The 20,707-nt window shown below is 35.0% G+C and overlaps 1 protein-coding gene across 1 annotated transcript; it reads right to left on the reverse strand.

Moving 5' to 3' along the window:
- Positions 1-14,838: 14,838 nt before the first annotated feature.
- LOC111372903 (BTB/POZ domain-containing protein NPY1-like) lies at positions 14,839-19,167 on the reverse strand. Its single transcript, XM_022995327.1, has 4 exons — positions 18,316-19,167; positions 16,467-16,562; positions 15,973-16,159; positions 14,839-15,551 (listed from the first exon to the last, which is right to left on the reverse strand). The coding sequence occupies exons 1-4, from the start codon at positions 18,375-18,377 to the stop codon at positions 15,015-15,017; spliced, it is 882 nt and encodes a 293-aa protein (XP_022851095.1). The 5' UTR covers positions 18,378-19,167; the 3' UTR covers positions 14,839-15,014.
- Between the last annotated feature and the right edge of the window lie 1,540 nt (positions 19,168-20,707).

Consider the following 20,707-nt stretch of genomic DNA (forward strand, 5'->3'; position numbering starts at 1 on the left):
TTTTTTTGATAACCCAGGTGTCCCAGCTTAGCCGGACTAAATCCTGGACCTCTAGCCCCCGGCCCCTCAGTGACTAGTGGAGGTAAATCGCAGGTTGTGCCCTTGTTGGTTTCCAGGTTCCCACATAACTTTTACTCCTTTCCCAAAGGGACCCTCCTCCATGGTTATTACATCACCAAGCTGCTTCAACCCTTCCTCTGGTTATTACATCACTTGGCTGCTCCAACCAGGAATCGAACTCCCCACACTTGGTTCCAGAGCCCCCCAATGTGATTGTTCCGCCAACTTGGATGTGCCCTGAAAAAAAAAAAAAAAAAATCAACAGAAGTTATATTAGAAAAGCAATGGTACATATTTAAAGAGATTAGTTAAGAAGTTAGATGCAAATTTAGGCTATTTAGCCATTATGCAGTCTAAGAAAGATATCCTAAATGTGTACAGTGTACGTGCATTCACTTATTTAGGATAAATTTTACCATTCGTCCCAATATTCCAAGTAGCAGACTTCAACCTTTTTTGGCCTTCAACTTTGAAAAATTAGCTGATTCCATTGCTAGATTTCCATCAAAGAATATGTCAAATTTGTGTAAGATGATCATTTCATCCTTTAACTTAAATAAAAAGAACGCAAAAATATTATAATGAATAAAGAGAAAATTACGTCTACAATCTCAAATCATTAAAAAGAACTACATTAAGCCCCTGTTTAGCTCAGATTTTAATCTGAGTCAAAGTCAAACAATCAATGTTAATTACATATTTCATGGATCTCACAGTTTTTTAACCACAAATTTCAAAAATTTCTATCAAAATCTACTAAAAATCTAATTTTAATACCTACAAAACACCTTCTAAATAAGAAAAAAAATGATTTTTTAGAAAAAGGAAAATCATTCGCGGCTGGTACAAACCCACACCCTACCAACACCCCTAGAACAAGTTGCATCGATCGCATACCCGGCGCCGCCCCCTACGATGCGGTTCGAAAATAATTTGTCTTCCCCAATCATTACAAACAGAGGCCCCCTCTCTTCACCACGCGTCTCAATTCTGTTTGGCAATCAATGAGTGCGACACAATTTCTCAACTTTTGCAAATTTATTTGTTTTTTCAATTTGGGTTTGCAAACAACATCAAGCATCATTTTTCAAATCTGCAACATAAAAATTGCATCATTTTCAAATCTACAATTTTATTGTTCTCTCAGCATAGGTTTCTATAAGAGGCTGGATATTTGAAGAACAGTGTTGAGTTAAGATCGTGGCATATCAGATTCAAAATCATCCCAACTTATAGAAATTGTCCAAAGAACTTCTCATATCACACACACGTGCACGTGCGCACACCCATATATATTTTCTATCTCAATACAAATGTGATCCGATTTTTAGGTATGGACCTTTGTTTAAATTCCGTTGTGTATGCTTAAGTAAATGCCCTATAAATTCAAGTAGAAATGAAATTATAATAAAATTTGAAGGCGATTCAACGCTGTACTTATTACTTTTATATATAATGTATTTGATACGTACGTGGCACAATATGATAGAATTAAACAAAAAGATGTCAAAACAATGTTTTAGTGCGTGCACGACCCGTGCTTTGCTTTTCTTTCACTCTTATCTACACCACAAGTCTCACGAATAAGAACCCTAACCTATAGGCTATACATTGAAACTTCACATACACAAACCAACCCCGTTGTTAATTTGTTTTTATTTAAAGAGTCAATGTAATTTGTTAAACAACTGAGACTTGAATATGTAATTTTGTGGTATGTTTGGGGTCTATATAAATAGCTAGACTTGCCCTAAATAATGTAAGACATTTTGTATAAAAAAATCTTGGAAAGAAAGAAAAAGTATTGTTCATCTTTTCAATCTCGTTCATCTATGCTTCCCCTCTTTTTACTCTATTTTTTCTCAGTTTTAATCATCTTCTATGTTCCTCTGTTTCATTTAGAAGTAATTATATTACATTAGTTTCAAATGAGCAAAATCTGTGCAAGCACAAATTTTACCTAGTTTCATACATGTGAAACTAGCGCTGTAATACTCGAAGCTCCTGTCTTAGCCAACATATTTTTGGTATCAGAGCGTTTGAGGGTTTATTCGTGCATTTGCAGTCGAGGTTTAGAAGCAATGGTTTTAAAAAAGGAGGGCTTTTGTATAAATGAAATGGTAAGCACAAGTTGTCAATTTGTTCCAATTTTTGATGGGCAAAATTATGATTTTGATGTGTGAAGACGAGGACTTCATTTTTTGCAATGAATCAATGGGGTATGGTCAAAAATGGCTTCGAGGAACCTGAAATGAAGAAGAGTTATCGAATGCCAAGAAGAAGTAACTCAAAGAATGTAGACAAATAGATGCAAATGCTCTTTCAATCCTACATAGAGCTGCAACAGATTCAATGTTTTCATGAATCATGATGGCAAAAAAAGCCAATGAAGTTTGGGAGATTCTAAGAAAAGAGTATTAAGGAGATATGAAGGTATATCCATTCAACTCCAATCTCTTAGAAGCGAATTCGAAAATATGAATATGAAAGATAATCATGATCGTGTTAAAGAAATGAGCTTGTAAATCAAATGAAGTAATATGGTGAGAAGGTTTCGATTGAAAAAATGGTGGAAAAAATCTGATTAGCTTGTCGGAAAAATTTGATCCTCTTGTGGTTGTAATTGAATAAACAAAGGATTTAGAGAAGTTGAAGGTTTAAGAATTGATGGGTTCTTTGAAAACATATGAGCAAAGATAAAGTCGAAGCTTCGAAAGGTAAATTGAGAGCTATGATGCTCAGACTCTCCAAAAATGGAGAAGTATCCGTGTCAACACGACATGACACGGATACTGACACGGGACATGTGTCAGATTTTTGGTTTTGAACTCAAACACGACAAGAAAATGAAGAAGACAATGGATGATGGAGTATTTCTGGTTTGTGTTTGTGGCGACAGCAAACCCATTTATTTTGAGTCTTGTGATAGTAATATGCAGAAATTTATGGAGGAATGGAACATGGCAGCAACATTTATAGAATTTTACAGAGAGGGGAAGATGAGAGTTGGAGAAGACGATAGGTTTGGAGAAGATGATAGGTTTTGGGTATGTGTTAAATGGGCTTTATGTAAAGCCTAGTGAATAAGTTAATGAGACGAGGAAATTAGATGGTTTAAAAGTCAACAGTTCATACGACCATAAATTAGGGATTGTCTCTACCAGGTTGTATTATTTATTGTACGTGGCGTGATTTATTGTTTTATTTAAGATAATATTAGTTTAATTTTCAATTTTAAATTTGTTTGATTCAATAGTTTAAGTTACAAACATCCATTTCGAGTGATTTAATTCTGTTTGAGAGCTTACAATGCATTCATGATAAATATATTATGGACGAAGTATAAATGTTGAAAGCTATCTTTACATGCATGAACTATTGAATACCCAATATAAATTGTTTAATACGTAAAATGTACACACGTAGCCTATATTTATTCTATAAGTTGATGCATGTGTACATATATTTTAATACATTGAAATTCGTTTTATATAATATGGGATTTGTTTTTACATAAAATAAATATATTAGTTTCTATATTTATATTTGTCTCCATAGACATATATACATTATTAAAAAGGACATATCATTTTCAAATGGACAACCTTAATTGTTCTTATTTGTCTCTCTTACAGATAAAAATATTAATTTTATAAATCTACAGAAAAAGAATACAAATAAAATTGTGTGAAACTTTTTTAAAAAATGTGAGTATTTCACATTCAAATATCAGCATATTAATTCATATACAAGACGAATACAATGTATCATTATCTCACTTTTTGATGAAAAGTAAAGTTTGAATTCATATTCATGATTAAAATTTCAAACATCTTGTATGCATATCTTTAATGGATTAAGAAAGAATTCACATGAGATAGTTTGTATTTTTTTGAAGTGACGACAAATAAGGTGTTATATCATGTCACTTCTTTTTAATGTAATAAAGCATTGATTGAATTCATATTCATATTTAAATTTTTACAAACACCTTATATGCATGTATTTAATGTATCCACAAAGAATTCAAAAGAGAGAGACTTTTGAAAAGAATTAATTTTGGCTTAGATTTTAAATTGATTTCAAATTATAATCCTATTGTCAATTATGAGTTCATTTTTTGACAATGAATATCAGTTAGTTAATTTTATCACAATAAAATAATATAATAGGTAAGTAGTCAGATCACCATCTATTTACAATTCGATCAACTTATAACCTATGCACGACGTTAGTCGATTTTATGCTTTTCTACGTTTGATCACTCAACTTCACGTTAAAGGTCTTTAGCCATAAACATCCTAAATCATATCGGCCCCAACTCATTTTAATCTTTGAAAGTAAAGTAAAAAATTGATGAATAGTCAACTTTTTGTCTACGTATAATTCAATCAACTTGTTGTCTATGCGCGACGCTAATTGATCTTAGTCTTTTCAGACTACAATCACACAACTTCACGTTAAACGTCATTGATCATAGATATCTTAGATCATATTGACCCCAACTGATTTTAATCTTTAAAAGTAAAGTAAAAGATTGATGAATAGTCAAATCTCTATTTACGTACAACTCGATCAACTTGTCACCTATGCACAATTCTAGTCGATCTTATTCTTTTTAGAGTGCGATCACACAACTTCACGTTAGACGTCCCTAAACATAAAAATACTAAATCATATCAACCTCAACTCATTTAATTTCTAAATGTAATGTAAAAAGATTTGTGAGTATTCAAATCTCCGTCTACATATAACTCAATCAACCTCTTGCCTATGCATGATGTTAATCAATCTTATTCTTTTTAGAGTGTGATCACACAACTTCATGTTAAACATAAGGCCATAAATATACTGGATCATATTGACCCCAACTCATTTTAATCTTTAAAAGTAAAGTAAATAATTGGTGAATAGCCAAATTTTCATCTATGTACGACTCGATCAACTTGTTGCCCATGCACGACTCTAGTCGTTCTAATTCTTTTTAGAGCGCAATCACAACTTCACGTTAAACATCCTTAAACCATAAATATCGTAAATCCATAAATATCGTAAATCATATCGATCCCAACTCATTTAATCTCCAATTAAAATTAATATAATAAGTCCACGTTAAATGGCATTAATATATCATAAATAAATTAATACTAACTAAAATAATAACTAATAAAACGAATTGGACAATTTAATACGGATAACCTAACCTTTATTATTGAATATAACTAATAACCAAGCATTAACAATCAAAATTGGGAAACAAGACATTATTTATAGAATATGTACTTACTAGTTAAGATTAACAATTGAAATTGGGAATCAATATTATGGTGAATAGTGTTAATTATTGCCTCAAAATTTGGTCAAGATTTGGAAGATTGTGTGTCTTAGTTTTGGAAAGAAATTTTATTGGAGCTAATTGAAGAAAGGAAAGAATATGTGTGTGTGCCGTGTATGGTAAATGCAGACACGTTTTCCCTTTTTTTCTTTTACGTGGTTTTTTTTTTTTTAATTTCCATCTTTTGCCTAGTTTTAAAGTTTGACTCATAAACTATAAATATAGGGCTCCTCTTTCAGTTTAGAAGAAGTCAATATTGATGTGGCGTTGTATTATCTCCATATTGTCAATTAATAATACATCTTGCCTCTACGTTATTCCTCTTTTTTTCTTTACTTTATACCTTGATATATATATTTTTATATTGTTGCAATCCATATTAACTTCATATCGCGTCATTAACTTCATTCTTTACAATCCATCGATTCCAACAAGTGGTATCAAAGCAAGGTTGCAAGTTCTTCGTGATTTGATTGAGGTTTTTAGATATGGCTTCGATGAAGTATGATATTCCGCTGCTGGATCGCAATACAAGGTTTTCGCTGTGGTAAGTAAAGATGAGAGCTGTGTTGATGAAGATGAAACTTGACGATGCTTTGTTGGGCTTTGAGAAGATGCCAGCAAATTGGCCTATGGAGGAGAAGCAAGGAAGGATAGGAAGGCTACATTATTGATTCATCTTCATTTGTTCAACAATATACTGCAGGATGTCTTAAAGGAGAAGACAGCGGCTGCTTTGTGGCTCAAGTTGGAGCAATTGTGCATGACAAAGAGTCTAATGAGCAAACTGACTCTAAAGCAAAAATTGTATTCCCATCGCATGGCGAAAGGAGGGCCATTGCAGGACCACCTTGCTGTGTTCAAGGAGATTGTTGCAGATTTGAAGACGTTGGAGGTAAAATGTGATGAAGAGGATCTAGCCTTGATTCTGTTGTGTTCGCTACAAAGTTCTTTTTCGTCGTTTTGTGATACTATTCTGTATAGTCGTGACACGCTTACCATTGAGAAGGTATATGAAGCCCTGTTCTCAAAGGAGATGATGGAGCTGTTGGTCGGAGATCTTACATCTAAGGGTGGGGATGCTCTTGTTACTCATGGTGATCGACGGAGGGATAGATCGAAAGTGAGGTACAACAATGTGTATTGTTATTATTGCATGAAGAAAGGACACATCAAGAAAGATTGCGACAAGTTGCAGGGTAAAAGTAATTTACATGCAAATCATGCAGGGCAATCAGGTAATTTGAATGAGACTAATATTGCTGAGAATTTTTGTGATGATGGTGATGTGATGTTGGTTGTATCTGATGGGGAATTCAAACCTGATGAGTGGATTCTGGATTCTGCATGTTCGTATCATAAGTGTCCCAATAGGGCGTTATTCCAGACATATGAGGTGGTGAAGCAAGTGGAGTTGTCATGGAAAACAACCAATCTTATCGGGTTGCAGGAATCGGTCGAGTCAGATTGAGGCTATAAGATGGGACAGTGAGGAAACTTGATCAGGTTCGCCATGTTCCAGACTTGACAAAGAATCTCATATCATTGAGTACCTTGGATGCAAAAGGGTACAAATTTTCTGGTGAAGGTGGAGTCTTGAAGGTTCGAAAGGGTGTCTGGGTTGTACAGGAGGAACGAAAGAGATCCTAGTTGTACATATTGCAGGGAAGCGCAGAACTAGTTTTGAGACATCGAGACAAGTTTAGTGCCGTGGTAGATTTTCAGTTTGGGACAGTATCTCTTGTGTTGGGCTCTGGGTCGATTCTGAACATTACTAGAGAGAGCGTTGGTGATTCCGCTTTGCCACCAATTTTAGCGGATGCACTGTTTCAAATGTCAAGGGTGGACTCATGGAGCGTAGGTACCGTGGTGTTATTGATGTCTGTGATGCTTTTGGGATCGTTGAAGGTGACAGTTCTGACAAGGGGTCTTCTGATCAAGCACTTGATTTGGTTTCTACTACAGGGTGTGCTTCGACCCTATTTAGTCAACAGTAATTCCTTGGTAGAATTTTGGGAACTCGGGAGTTGGGTTCAGGTGTCGTGTGTGGATGCCTTGCAAAAGGAAGATGATTTAGTGATGGAGAGTTTTTGGTTACTGTGTTGAGGAGTTTAGCTATTTCGTTGCAGACGGATTTGAAATCTAGGAGTTTCATTTATTGCACCGAAATTTCGAGTCAAGGTGGAGATTGTTAACTATTGCCTCAAAATTTGGTCAAGATTTGGAAGATTGTGTGTCTTAGTTTTGGAAAGAAATCTTATTGGAGCCAATTGAAGAAAGGAAAGAATATGTGTGTGTGCCGTGTATGGTAAATGCGGACACGTTTTTCCCTTTTTTTTCTTTTACGTGGGTTTTATTTTATTTATTATTATTATTATTATTTTTAAAATTTCCATCTTTTGCCTAGTTTTAAGGTTTGACTAGTGCACTATAAATATAGATCTCCTCTTTCAGTTTAGAAGAAGTCAATATTGTTGTGGCATTGTTTTCTCTCCATATTATCAATTAATAATATATCTTGCCTCTGCATTAATTCCTCTTTTTTTTCTTTACTTTATACCTTGATATATATTTTTATATTGTTCCAATCCATATTAACTTCATATTGCGTCATTAACTTCACTCTTTACAACCCGTGGATCCCAACAAATAGATGGTACAGAAATCAAGCTGCCCATTTACGTAATAATTGCTATTTAATGTTTTAGTTTCTTTTTCCATAATTTGCACCAGTTTTTATTATTCTTCTTTAATGTGTTAGCTCTTTGAAAATTGCAATGGATGTATTAGCTTACTTTTTCAAAAATTTGGCACCAGAAAACTCTTTACATAAATAACAATTTCATCTTCTTGTACAAAAATGCATTTTCTTCAATCAAACGTTCAATAAAAAAATTTCAGAATCTTGCTTACTCCTAAATTTCAATTATGAATCCTTCTAACTCTACACTAAGAACACCTCAATTACCATCAAATATTCATGCAAATCAATTCGATGATAAGCAACTACGGACCCATGTGAAGGTACTCATAGTAGCAGTGAATGGAGGCGTAAACCGGACTTCGCGTCGAAACTATTGCAATAAAAAAGTGACTAGATCTTACACTGAAGTGAAGGCTCATTTGCTAAAACTTCCAAATCACGGAGTTGAGTATTGTAAAGTTATAATCGATGATATTCATCAATCAATCAAAAGGGAACACGACCAAGTCGAGAGGAAAAAATTACAAGATGAGGTCAATAAAAGGAAAAGGGCTAAGTATGTCTCATTACCGAGTGGTTTTGATTTACTACAACAGAAAAAAAAAAAAAAAAGAGGAAAAAAAAAGATGAGAGCTTGGACCTCTAAAAAAGACCTTCAACATAGCACAGAGGCACACGACTGATAAAGAGGCTGCCAGAATGTTTTACGATAGTGCATTATCGTTCAATTTTGCAAAATCTCCTTGCTTCAAATAGTTTTATAGAACTTTGGCTAATAGTAACTTGGTTGGTGATACCCCTCCTACTTATAATTGATTGCGTACATCATTGCTTGCACAAGAGTATGAGCATATCAATAGAAAACTTCAGCATATTACAGATTCATGGAGGAAAATGGGAGTGCCTATTATTTCTGATGGCTGGTCGAATAAACAAAAGAGACCTATTTTAAATGAAATGGGAGCATCTACAGGGGAGCCATGTTTATTAAAGCAATTGATGCAAGTAGCAATATAAAAGAAGGAGAATACGTGGCAGCAACGCTTATTGATGCAATCAAGCAAATTGGTAGCTTACATGTTGTTCAAATCATAACAGACAATGCAGTAACTATAAAGCACCTGGGTTAAGCATTGAAACAAGGTATCCTCATAACTTTTGGACTCCTTATGTGGTACATACTCCGAATTTAGCTTTGAAAAGTATATGTGATCCATCTGAAAAATCACCTCAATATGCATATTGTAAGTGGATTATTGATTTGGTGAGTGATGTGGAAAACATTCATAATTTTATTGTTAATCATGGAATGGCATTAGTTATATAAAATAAATATTCTAAGTTGTGTTTGTTGAGGATAGCTGATACAAGATTTGCATCTACTGTTGTAATGAGTAAACAATTAAAAGAAGTTAGGCCAACACTTGAAAAAATGGTGATGGATTCATATTGGAGAATTAAAGGGATGAAAATAATGAAGGCAAATAAGAAGTGAAAACGTGTGTATTCAATGATGTTTGGTGAGATAATTTGGAAATTTTTTTTTCACTGAGTCTATTCATGATATGTTATGAGTTACTGATACCGATTCTCCAATTTTACATTTAGCCCTTGTTTGATCCACATTCCCCACCCCCCGTCCCCGCCTCAAAATGCATTTTTGCATCACATCACACTGGGACCTCAAGCACATGACTTGCTGACATGCAAGGTTTTAAATAATGCTAATTTTCGTAAAATGCATCTACTGTCCTTTTATTTCTCTTTCAAACTAATTGCAGCAGTCAAAAGTATTTTTTTGTCGAAGGCTGCCATGACTCATTTACCGACAAGAGACGACGGATACAGCAATTACGCTCACGAGTTATCTGTTGGACGATACGGCGTCCCTTTGCACATGATGGGTCGGATTTGTGGCTGGTTAATTGACGATAACGGATTGTATTTTGAATTAATTGATGATAATGGAGTACTTTTTTAATGAATTGACGACAACAAATTTGTAGTCAATTAATCGACAATAGTGGCGTGTCAGATTAGTTGTTGATTACTTGACGATAACGGATTGTTTTTCGAATAATTGACGATAACGAATTTTTATTTTTGTTTCAATTAATTGATGACAATAGATTTGTCGTCAATTAATTGATGGTGACGGCAGGTTGGGATCGTTGTTAATTAATTAACGATAACGGGTTGACGATAATGGATTTTTTTTCAATTAATTGACGACAATAAATTTGTGATCAATCAATCGACAATAAAGGCGGGGTCGGATTCGTTTTTAATTAATTGATGATAATGGATTGTTTTTCTCAATTAATTGACGACAAAAGCTTTGTGGTCAATTAATTGACAATACCGGCGGGTCTGATTCGTTCTTAATTAATTGACGACAATGTTTATTTCTATGCCGTCATTTTCCAACATTCGTTCACAACGTTTGTTTTGCAAGGTAATTGTCCATTTCTCTTTTTCATCTTACCATAGTTTTATGTGAAATATTCTGTTATCCTTGTCGCAAGAGGTTTGCAACTTCTTGACGTACATCCGGGGAAGCTCACAATTGATCAGCAACTCGAACCATGTTGAAGAGAAGCTAAAGCTAGGTTTGAGACCGCAATGAGTTGATAAAGCCGGCCATTCACTTCACATAGCTATGGAGTCCAAACGGGCGACGTTAGTAGGCTCGAAGATGAGTATCGACATTAGGGTCAAGAGGCAAAGCGTGTTGGATTAGATGTACAATTGAAGACATGTGCAAGAGCTTGGGCAGATAACTATGCGACTGCATAGCTGCCCAAGCTATACGGTCGCATAGCGGTAGGCAGAGAATTTCAGTCAGCGATAACACACTTCCATACGACCGCACGTAAAAGTAATATGCAGTCAAGAATTTTCCTTCTCCCATGAGTTGTTTGTTGTCGTCAACACTCTTGCTTTCAGCAACTTTTATATGTTTAAGAATTTTAATTCCATCTTCACTTAGGTCTTGAATTCAATCGTTGAGCCATTCCCATCATGGACGCCCGTGTTGGTCCTGAATGGGCAATCGACTATTACAATTTTGCAAACAAATATTTCACCTTTCAAACATGGAAACAACTCAAGCATTAAACATTATGTCATCGTACAACGCCAACAAAGACATCTATTCATTTTCATGCGTTCATATATATTAGCAGACATGCGACGAACGTGACTTCCTTCCAAATAATGTCATCATTGTTGTTGTGCCATGTAATCTCGAAGTCTGTCCCACTCAAATCGTTGCATTTTTGGTACGTTCATTTCAGCATGCACTTCGTCTCATCCTTCGATTCCGCTCTGCGAAATGCTTTGTTCACAACTCCAGAAACTACGTAGGAAATTATGAACATCCATTGTCACAATGACAACTGCAACTGGTCTAGAAAAAGAGTAGCTCGGCATGCGGTCTAGTATTTTATATTTCTGCTTCTATACACTGAAGGCACGTTCGATGACGTTTCTGCAAGAGAAGTGTTTGAAATTAAACCTCTCGTGAGCATTCCAAAACTTGCAACGACGGCTAGTTCGTTCATCGTGAAACTGCTGAAAATGGTATATTATATCTAACCCTTTTGTATGGGGCCATATATCTCGGTCGATAAGCAAAATCAGAGTCAACCAAATAATATTTACCTGATGCCGATCGTGGGAAATTTATTTGCGGATCGTGTATAGCACGAGCAAGCATTCGAGCGTCATGTGTATTTCTGATGTAGCCAACAAGCACAAGTGTGAAATATAAATTAAAATCACATGTGGCCAACACATTTTGGGTCAGTATTTTATGAAGTTCAGACGCTCCTGCCGAGGGAGCACAGCTTCCACATGCGTTGCATCGATAGTACCAATGCAATCCTGAAATAGTGATGCTTAGACAAGTCTGACTTGTAGGGCTCGACACTATTGTTGCTTGTAGGGCTCGACACTATCGTTATAATTCAGACTCCGACGTACAAGATGTGTCGATAGCACGACGATGGCACGGAGCACCTCCTTGAAATAGTGACACTCTGTTTGCAACGAGTGATTAAATATCACCATCACTAGCCAGTATCCATTTCCATCCGCTAATATGCACATGAACATTCCAATTTTCTCATTTATGTCGATCTGCTGGCTAGTGCACAGTCTGTATTCGTCACATAGAATATGTGCAAATTGGCACAGCGTTTACGGGTACATGCAAAATTCTTGATAGCACAGTTGTCCGTTCTAGCTCATAGCCTTTATCATGAACATATGGCCATTCCTGAACAACGAAAATCTTCTTACACGGCTCCATTGTCTGCGATAGTAGATCCTCGTGTCACTATCTACGATTCTGCAATAGCTATGCCATGCTATCATGTCGTCAGCCAGTTGATTAAAGAACTCCTTCCCTAGTTCTTATTCTGCGTCGGAAATTGAAAGTAGCACGTAGTTGAAGTTCAGATCGTCCATTGTTCCGCAGAAGTTGTGAAATAAGATTGTATTTCCGATCAAATTCTTTGGTTCTCATAGAATGAAGTTGTTCAAGTGAATTGCAACTTCATTAACTTGTATGCTTGAAACCTTGAATTTATACACCAAATCGCACGGTTTGTATAGTAATAAGAGTCTCTTGAGAATCTTCGCAGAGTGTTGTCCAAATAAAGATTGAGAAATGATTGGATGCATGACTCTAGAGACATGACATGCTTTGTTGGCAATTATTTCACTTTTCTCACTCTCTGTATAGTACCTAAACACTTTATGCATGCTTTTATTTAGTAATTACAAAAGATTCTAACATACATGTCCCATTCCTGATCAAAAATTGACCCATACAGCAGGAAGAAAACATGTATTCACATACACACAACTCAATAAAAGTTTACAACACGTAGGAAAGACAAAAGAAGCAACATATGTTTTGGGTGGAAAAGGAGCTATTACACTAGCAGACAGGGAACATAAAAATCCTAATGGAACAATTTGTTACGCTCGTTAAACTGTCACTCAATCCATTCAAATTTCTCATCAGTGTCTTTCATGACATTGAGCATATCCCACTAACGTTTCTGTACCAGCAGCGTGCAGGCGTAGAAGTACAAAGGCGTTTGACTCAGGAGCCATCTCGTTGTAAGCAACTCTTCGACACATGCAACACTGGAGTTCTTGTTCAGAGATGGTATTGATCTTTGCCACCATTTCCTTGGCTGCACTAGTTGCCCGATTGATAGAGAATGACAACTCCCGCGCTGGATTTTTCTTGGTTTTTCCCTTTTGCCTGGTTCTGGAGGTTTTTCGTTTCTCGTCGCTATTGGACGTGGACACGTTCATGGTTGCTGTACCGATTCCTACACGTTCCTCACGGCTGGAACTGCTACCCTCATCATCGACAGGGATTGCATCTATATGGTCCTCTTGCCACTGTCTTTGAACATGTGGAAGCCCGTTCGACATAACTTCATTGAGGTGACTGCATACTTGTCCCTGTCAAAGCTGTCGCCAAATAGTGGATGATAGCGAATGTAAATGTTGCTCACATCTTTGTCCTTAAACTCCTCGTACTCCTTGTTCTCCTACAAGAACGATTGAAAACTGTCAAGAGGTTCAGTCCGATGTATGAAACAGATGATGTTGTTTGTTGTTTTCTAAACACCAAACACAATGTTGAAAAGGTAATGACAATCTAGCAAGCTTTTCCCGATATACATTTATGTCAACAGCAAACACAATGTAAATGTTGCTCACATCTTTGTCCTTAAACTCCTCGTACTCCTTGTTCTCCTACAAGAACGATTGAAAACTGTCAAGAGGTTCAGTCCGATGTATGAAACAGATGATGTTGTTTGTTGTTTTCTAAACACCAAACACAATGTTGAAAAGGTAATGACAATCTAGCAAGCTTTTCCCGATATACATTTATGTCAACAGCAACCAAAATGTGGATTAAGCCTTGTGATTTGAGGCTGAGTTAGAAGATTTGAGTGTAATTCTTAATGAATGCTCAATGGTGAATTAAGTGTTTGAAGTGATCGCTGAACCCTCTGAGACTTAAATCTTGTCTTGTTTACTATTATGCTTTAAATCTTATGCTCTTGGTGCTATTGAGACCAATACTAGGACCAACAATGGTATCAGAACCGATTAAGACCAATTTGGTCTCGATCTACCATTTGTAACTCTCCAATTCTTAATGAACCCTATATCTATAAGACTCTAACGGTCTATTGATATTCTTCAATAAACTTCTCTAATTTGAATCTTTATTGTGATCTCTAGTATGTTTGTATGTTTTCTTTTTGAATCTCAATTCTGATAACTATTCTCTTACCCTCTTTAGAAACTTTCCACTATTAAACCAACGATTCATATAGTCTCCTCTATAACCCTCCTATATCTTTGTTTAAGATTCCCCAAAAAAATATATATATAAAATCCTAGAATATGAAGTAATAATGACACAATCAAAGGAAGGGTCAAGTAAAAATTGATTGATCCTTGGTGTTGAAATATTTTGCTGCTTGTGTACAATATTCTGTACGACTAGGTAAAATTTTATATGAAATGTGATATAGAAGAATATACATCTGAAATAATTGTGACAAAACTCTAAACTGTTAAAGCTGTGTGTTGAAATATCTTCAAGATTCTGATTTGTAAGATCTGCAAGTAAAATTTTTGTATATCTACCCTTTTTCGAACTCAACACAATGCTAAAACATAGATTCAATTCAATGAAAACCCTTGTAAAGTAAATCACATTCATACACAAATATAAGTCACAATACAATAACCATCAGATGAAAGGAACAACATAAAAACAAATTTATCTACTGTAATAGAATTCCTACCACTTTACATTTCAGTGATTCAATTTCCCTCCCTTGATCTACTTCAAATAAACTCTAAAATAATCCTCTAAGAAATAGAGTATCTTCTCTGTCTTGAAGTGGATTTTGTCTCCCCTTGAATCAATGAAGTTGGGCTTTGAGAACTCCCTGAAGTATCAGAACTCTTAATCTCTCCATTTCCATGTCCTTTTCCCACAATCCAAAGCTTATCAAAAATTTTCCTCGACCGAGATGGCAGCAGTTGCACGGGATCTCTGCTTTTACTACCCGTTTTCGTCAACTTTCCATTTTTCTGCAATTCATCTTCTTTTATTTTCATGTCGTCCATCTGTTTCCTCAGGGATTTACGGGGTTCTGGCACTATTTCAGCTAGATTTTCCTCCGTGTTTCTTGAGGCATCCAATGCATCAGCATCAGTACTGTTGTTTACGGATTGGATTCCAGCAGCCGATTTAACCTGCTCGAAAAATAAGACTTGAACAACAACACGAAGAGGTAGCTTTTCGTTTTGTACAGCGTGCATTGATGCATCCGTCGTCAATTTCTTAATGTCCATAAGCCCGCACAATTTCTTCCGTTCGGCTTTTGTAAGATTAGGATGTTCCTGCAAATATTAAGCAACAAATTAAATCTTTAAACATTCTTTTTTCGACCTCGAAAGATACATTTGTTCAAAATATTCTCAAATGCAATCACAACCCCTTGCAGATCCGGCTTAAAACAACCATGTACAAACACATCTGCCAAGACTGGTGATCTTTGACAACTGAATAGTCAAATTATGTGATCTGATGACTTGTTTAGGATGAAGTAGATAGCACTGAACAGTATGAAGCAACAAAATAAAAAAAGAAAAAGAAACTAAAATCTTGTCATTTACTCTCCAGTCGTAACCAATATTGTGTAAGAAATAATGTCCTAAAATTTGTGTGAATGAAAAGAACACAATGAACTTATAATTATTGCAATTCTCATAATACGACTAGAATAGAGAAAACATATAGCAAGGATAAGAAGATCCCTACCTTCAAATAGACATCAATGGCACCGTAAATTCCATCATGAATTGGTCTGGCTGACTCAGGGATTGACTGTGATAGCTCAATAAAACTCGAGACCGAGAGATTTATATCACGAGCAATTTCCGCAAGATAACCATCAACAACTTTTCCGACGTTCAACCAGGAACCATGCCCGAATAGGCAAAAAATACTATTTTAAATTAAATTAACTCCCCATAAAAAAAAATGAAAAAACAGAGCAAGTGACAGATAATTTAACCTAATTAATTTAAACTAAATTAATCTCCATGTAATGAATACAGAAAATAAGTTATGAAAATTAATGTATCAAGAATCTCTTACAGGAATTAATGTGTTTCACAATTCAATATGATCAGTAAGGTAATTATACCGAAAAGCAAAAACATGCAGTTCCTTAACCAGGGATAAATATCTCAAGTTCAGAAATGTCAATAAACGAAACAATTTGAGAAATAAATTTATTAGAACTTGTTCACTGCACAAATGGTTTGATAGAATATACCTTGTGAAGATGAAACTTAACTTCACCAACAATTACGATAACATCTGTAGCCAGGTCAGATGACACATACCTGCCACAAGACAACTGACTTTTAGGGACATTAACATTCAAGCATATGGTTATTTAATTTAGAAAGTACCATTAATTTGCAGCAGAGCAAGCAAAAAGTTACTATGATGAAATGTTCATGTCCACCCTCAAAAGTCAAAACCATCAATTGCCCAACAAATGGTGAAATAAATACAGTTTAGACTAACTTGGACATGGACGAAATATCCGCCGGCATCGAGTTACTATAGTATCAGAAGTGCGTAAATCAATGCAAGCATTATCAAACTGTACCTCTAGCAAACGCTGAAAATACATTATACCAATAGATATTTAACAGATTTCTTTCACTTTTAGTTACTAAAAAATTTCTTTCACTTTAGGTGATTAAACGGTTGAGCTTAAATGAATTGGGAATTCAATAAATTGATGCAAATCTCTTGAATATTAGTAAGCAAATATTTGAACCAATGCATACATTTTTAAAATACATGCTTCCAATTGGAGATATTGTGCCTTGGTCATCTCAATCATAGGCAAATAGCAGTCCCGACACCTAAATCGACACAACTAGACGTATATGTATTCACAAAAGGCAAGGATACTTGGTCTAATAAGAAAGAGTACTGAACAAAGAATTCAAGCCAGTTGTGTTCTTTCACACTAACTATCTTAAAGATGCAATAATTCTCTTTTTAAAAAAATAAATAAATAACAGTAGAGAAAAACTTTTATGGACATGCAAATTAATATTTATCTTCTTTTCAGCTAATGATTCAATCGTGAGGCAAAACAATGTATATTATAAGAGAAAATCAGTAAGCCAGCACCCGAAGGGACCACGAAAAAAGACATTAAATTAATTAACCAACGAAGAAGACAATCATCAAACGAAAAACCATACAAGTTGCTTTTTCATTTCAATCAATCCATGTACAAAGCACAAGTCCAAACTTGTGTTTACACTTTACAGGTCCCAGTGTGCCCTTTTTTTTGATATAGCATATTCAATAGGCAGAAGAATCAACTTTTTTACAATTCATGAAGAATTTGGGGGAGAGAAATAATTAAATATTTTGTCCATAAAGGCCCATTCTATACAACTTTACTAAGGTTGGACCACAACTCATCAAAATCAGACAGTGAGACACCTGGACCACATTTTGGGTTGCCCATGCTACCCAGCCCCAAATTTCTTTACACACACACACAGTCACACACTGAGGCAGAGAGTTGTAAAGGAAACTGTGAAATAAAACAATCCCATCCATAGAGGTAAAGGAAAATCCCCTGAACTTGAGATAGTATTATGTAACATTCCTAGCATTTTCAATAGAGAACTAAATATCACTGGATAATATACTAAGAAAAAAAACTAATATCTTTTTTACAATTGTGTGTATGAATGTGGAGGAACATCATGGAAATAAACAAAATAAAAAGGTTCCTAAAAAGTTCATTCAGAACGAAAATGAGAAGCAACATAACCCAATCCAATGACATCAAAATCACATGAAGGTCAAACCTCGTTATATTTGGATTCAAAGATGATAGCTTATTAATATTCAAGCTGAAACTTAATAATAATAAAAAATATTATTATTGAGTTGATAATTTTGTGTGTATGCATGAGGAGATACAAACATGGAAATACCAAAAAGTTCATTGCAACAAAATTTGATTCAGAACTTCATATGCCAAAAATGTGTATTCTAAATTCTGGCAAAAAGGGAAATTTCTAAAGAAAAAGAGAAAAATGAGGGCATCAAGCTTACCTTACACAGCTGCCTTCAGCTTGAAATGCATCAGGCTTTGATCCCAACTTCATAAACTTCATTTTCTTGTTTCTGAAATTGGCCTCTTCACTCCGCGGAAGAACTTGTACTACCCCCAATTTCACTCAAGAAACACAAATAACTAATGAGCAGGCAAGCGAGCTGCAAATTCTGGGAAAACTGAAACACGTTTACTGCATAAAAGGGACCAAAGCACCAAACTTTATCCATTCGCCACTCATCTTATTCTCACTACAATGCATTATGCATATAAGAATTTATGATATGATCACAGAACTGCAAACCAAACACAAGAAAACAAACTCATCAGCTGAAAAATTGCCTCGATTCTCGAGCCAACAAAACCAAGAAAAAATATATGGCTTTCTTTCTTTTTCCTCCTTATCTGCTTTTCTTACAAACAAATACATCACATTGATGATGATACATTGCCATTACTGTGAAACATTACTTCACAACTACCCTATAATTACACTCAGCCGCCATTGCTTTAACTCCTACTGATTTTCCAAGATCTCTTTTTTAACTCACAAATCTCAAGATCCCACCTGCCTTTTCTCTCTATATATACTTGTGTGTATGTATATGTGTGTCTTTATCTTTATATATTCGTATGTGTAGTCTGATGGGGGACTGAATATACTGATGAAGTTGTCGCTCTGCTTTTTCTGTATCCAGCAGAAGAGAGAAGCGTTGGTGTGTGTGCGTGCTGGGAGTTGGGAAGAAGAGAGGGATGGCATAGGGGGTGGGGTGGCGTGGGGTGGAGCAGTAGGGTCCGAGTGTGTGGTGTTGACAGAGTAGATCAGATAAAACTGGGAAGGAAATGTGCCTTTTCGAGAAGCTTTATGTTATGCCATTGATTCACGCCAACTATCTGTGGAGAGTTTTGCCATTCTGATTCTCTTTAGGTGATTTGAATATTCACATTTTTAATGGGGGAAAAATAATTAATTTTTATTATTTTAAAGTGAATAACTCATTTTAATTGCATATTTTAGGGACTAACAACTTTTTTTAATCACATTTTTCATCAATTTTTATATATATATTTACTAAAAATTTGATTTTAATCTCATCAAACAAGGGCTTATTTAAATTATGGGTAACTTCAACTCGAACTCGTCAACATTTCTTAAGTCTGTATCCTTAATCTACTATTTGTTACACTTATGTTCCCAATTTTTAAAAATGTACTATGCCCTTATTTAACCAAAAATGTCTATTGAAATAACAAATGACCAAGTGACGCTCTCCCAAGCCGGGAAATGGGTTAAAGTCGAGGGATAAGTTTTATGAATGTTTAGGAATTTCACCCTATTCAAATTTCTAAATAAAAGTTGAAATTATCGTTTGATTTGTTGAGCAATTTTACTTTTCAATATGATGTCGTCATTCAATGTTCAAATAAACATTTTTCATTAAAAAATGAACATTGGGGGTACATTTTTAAAAGATTGAAAATATGAGTGCAACAAATGGTAGGTTGGAGATATGGGTGCCACGCTTACAAAGAATTGAGGACCCCGATTGGAATTTAGCCTAAATGAAAATTATTAAAATGTTCACTACATTTAACCTATATATATAGATTAAATTTTTATTAGTCCAATATATAACGGACAATTAGAGTAGGACTTTCAAAACTTCCGGTGTGGAAATGACTTCATAATCGATTGTAGATTGGGTCCTCATGTGACGGAAATCAATGAAAGCAGTATTTAATGAATCATGCTAGTTGTACAGAATTGGTTCAGAGAATTCCTTCACAAATTACAGTTGGCATCAATTGATTGAAAGTTACAAAAAAAATAAAAATCAAATCAAGCAGATGCTACCAAATTAGCATTCGTCTAACATATGTGATGGAAAAGCATGTACATAAGGTTCTTTCCGTATTTAATAGGTTCGAAGTCGAACTCCTACTACTTTGAATACTGATATGCAATTTTTACAACACCCGAAATGTTGAAAAACATAATCCTAATTTTTCCAATAAATAAATTTGTGTAACTATAATACTTAAGATATTACAAAGCAATATTTGATGATTCACACAATTGTTTATGCGATTGTTTCATACAACTCAATTTATTGTGTAAGCTAAATTTCGACTACTGAACTTTCACTATTTAAAGGCATTATTTGTTTGATTCGTTGAATACTTATAGTGTTCACTCACAGCATCAAACAAAAAGACATTGATAGGCCAGGTCAACAATCAATTTCAAGATATCCTCCCAATTTTGTTCAATGATCAATCCAATAGATCATATCACAAGTTGACATAAAATAGGGAGTCAAACCACTGTACACAATATTAAGTTTTTACAAGAATGTATCATTGACAAGTTCGGTTACTCTTGGGTGACAA

Source organism: Olea europaea, unplaced genomic scaffold (assembly GCF_002742605.1).
Source record: "Olea europaea var. sylvestris unplaced genomic scaffold, O_europaea_v1 scaffold1046, whole genome shotgun sequence".
Taxonomy (NCBI): domain Eukaryota; kingdom Viridiplantae; phylum Streptophyta; class Magnoliopsida; order Lamiales; family Oleaceae; genus Olea; species Olea europaea.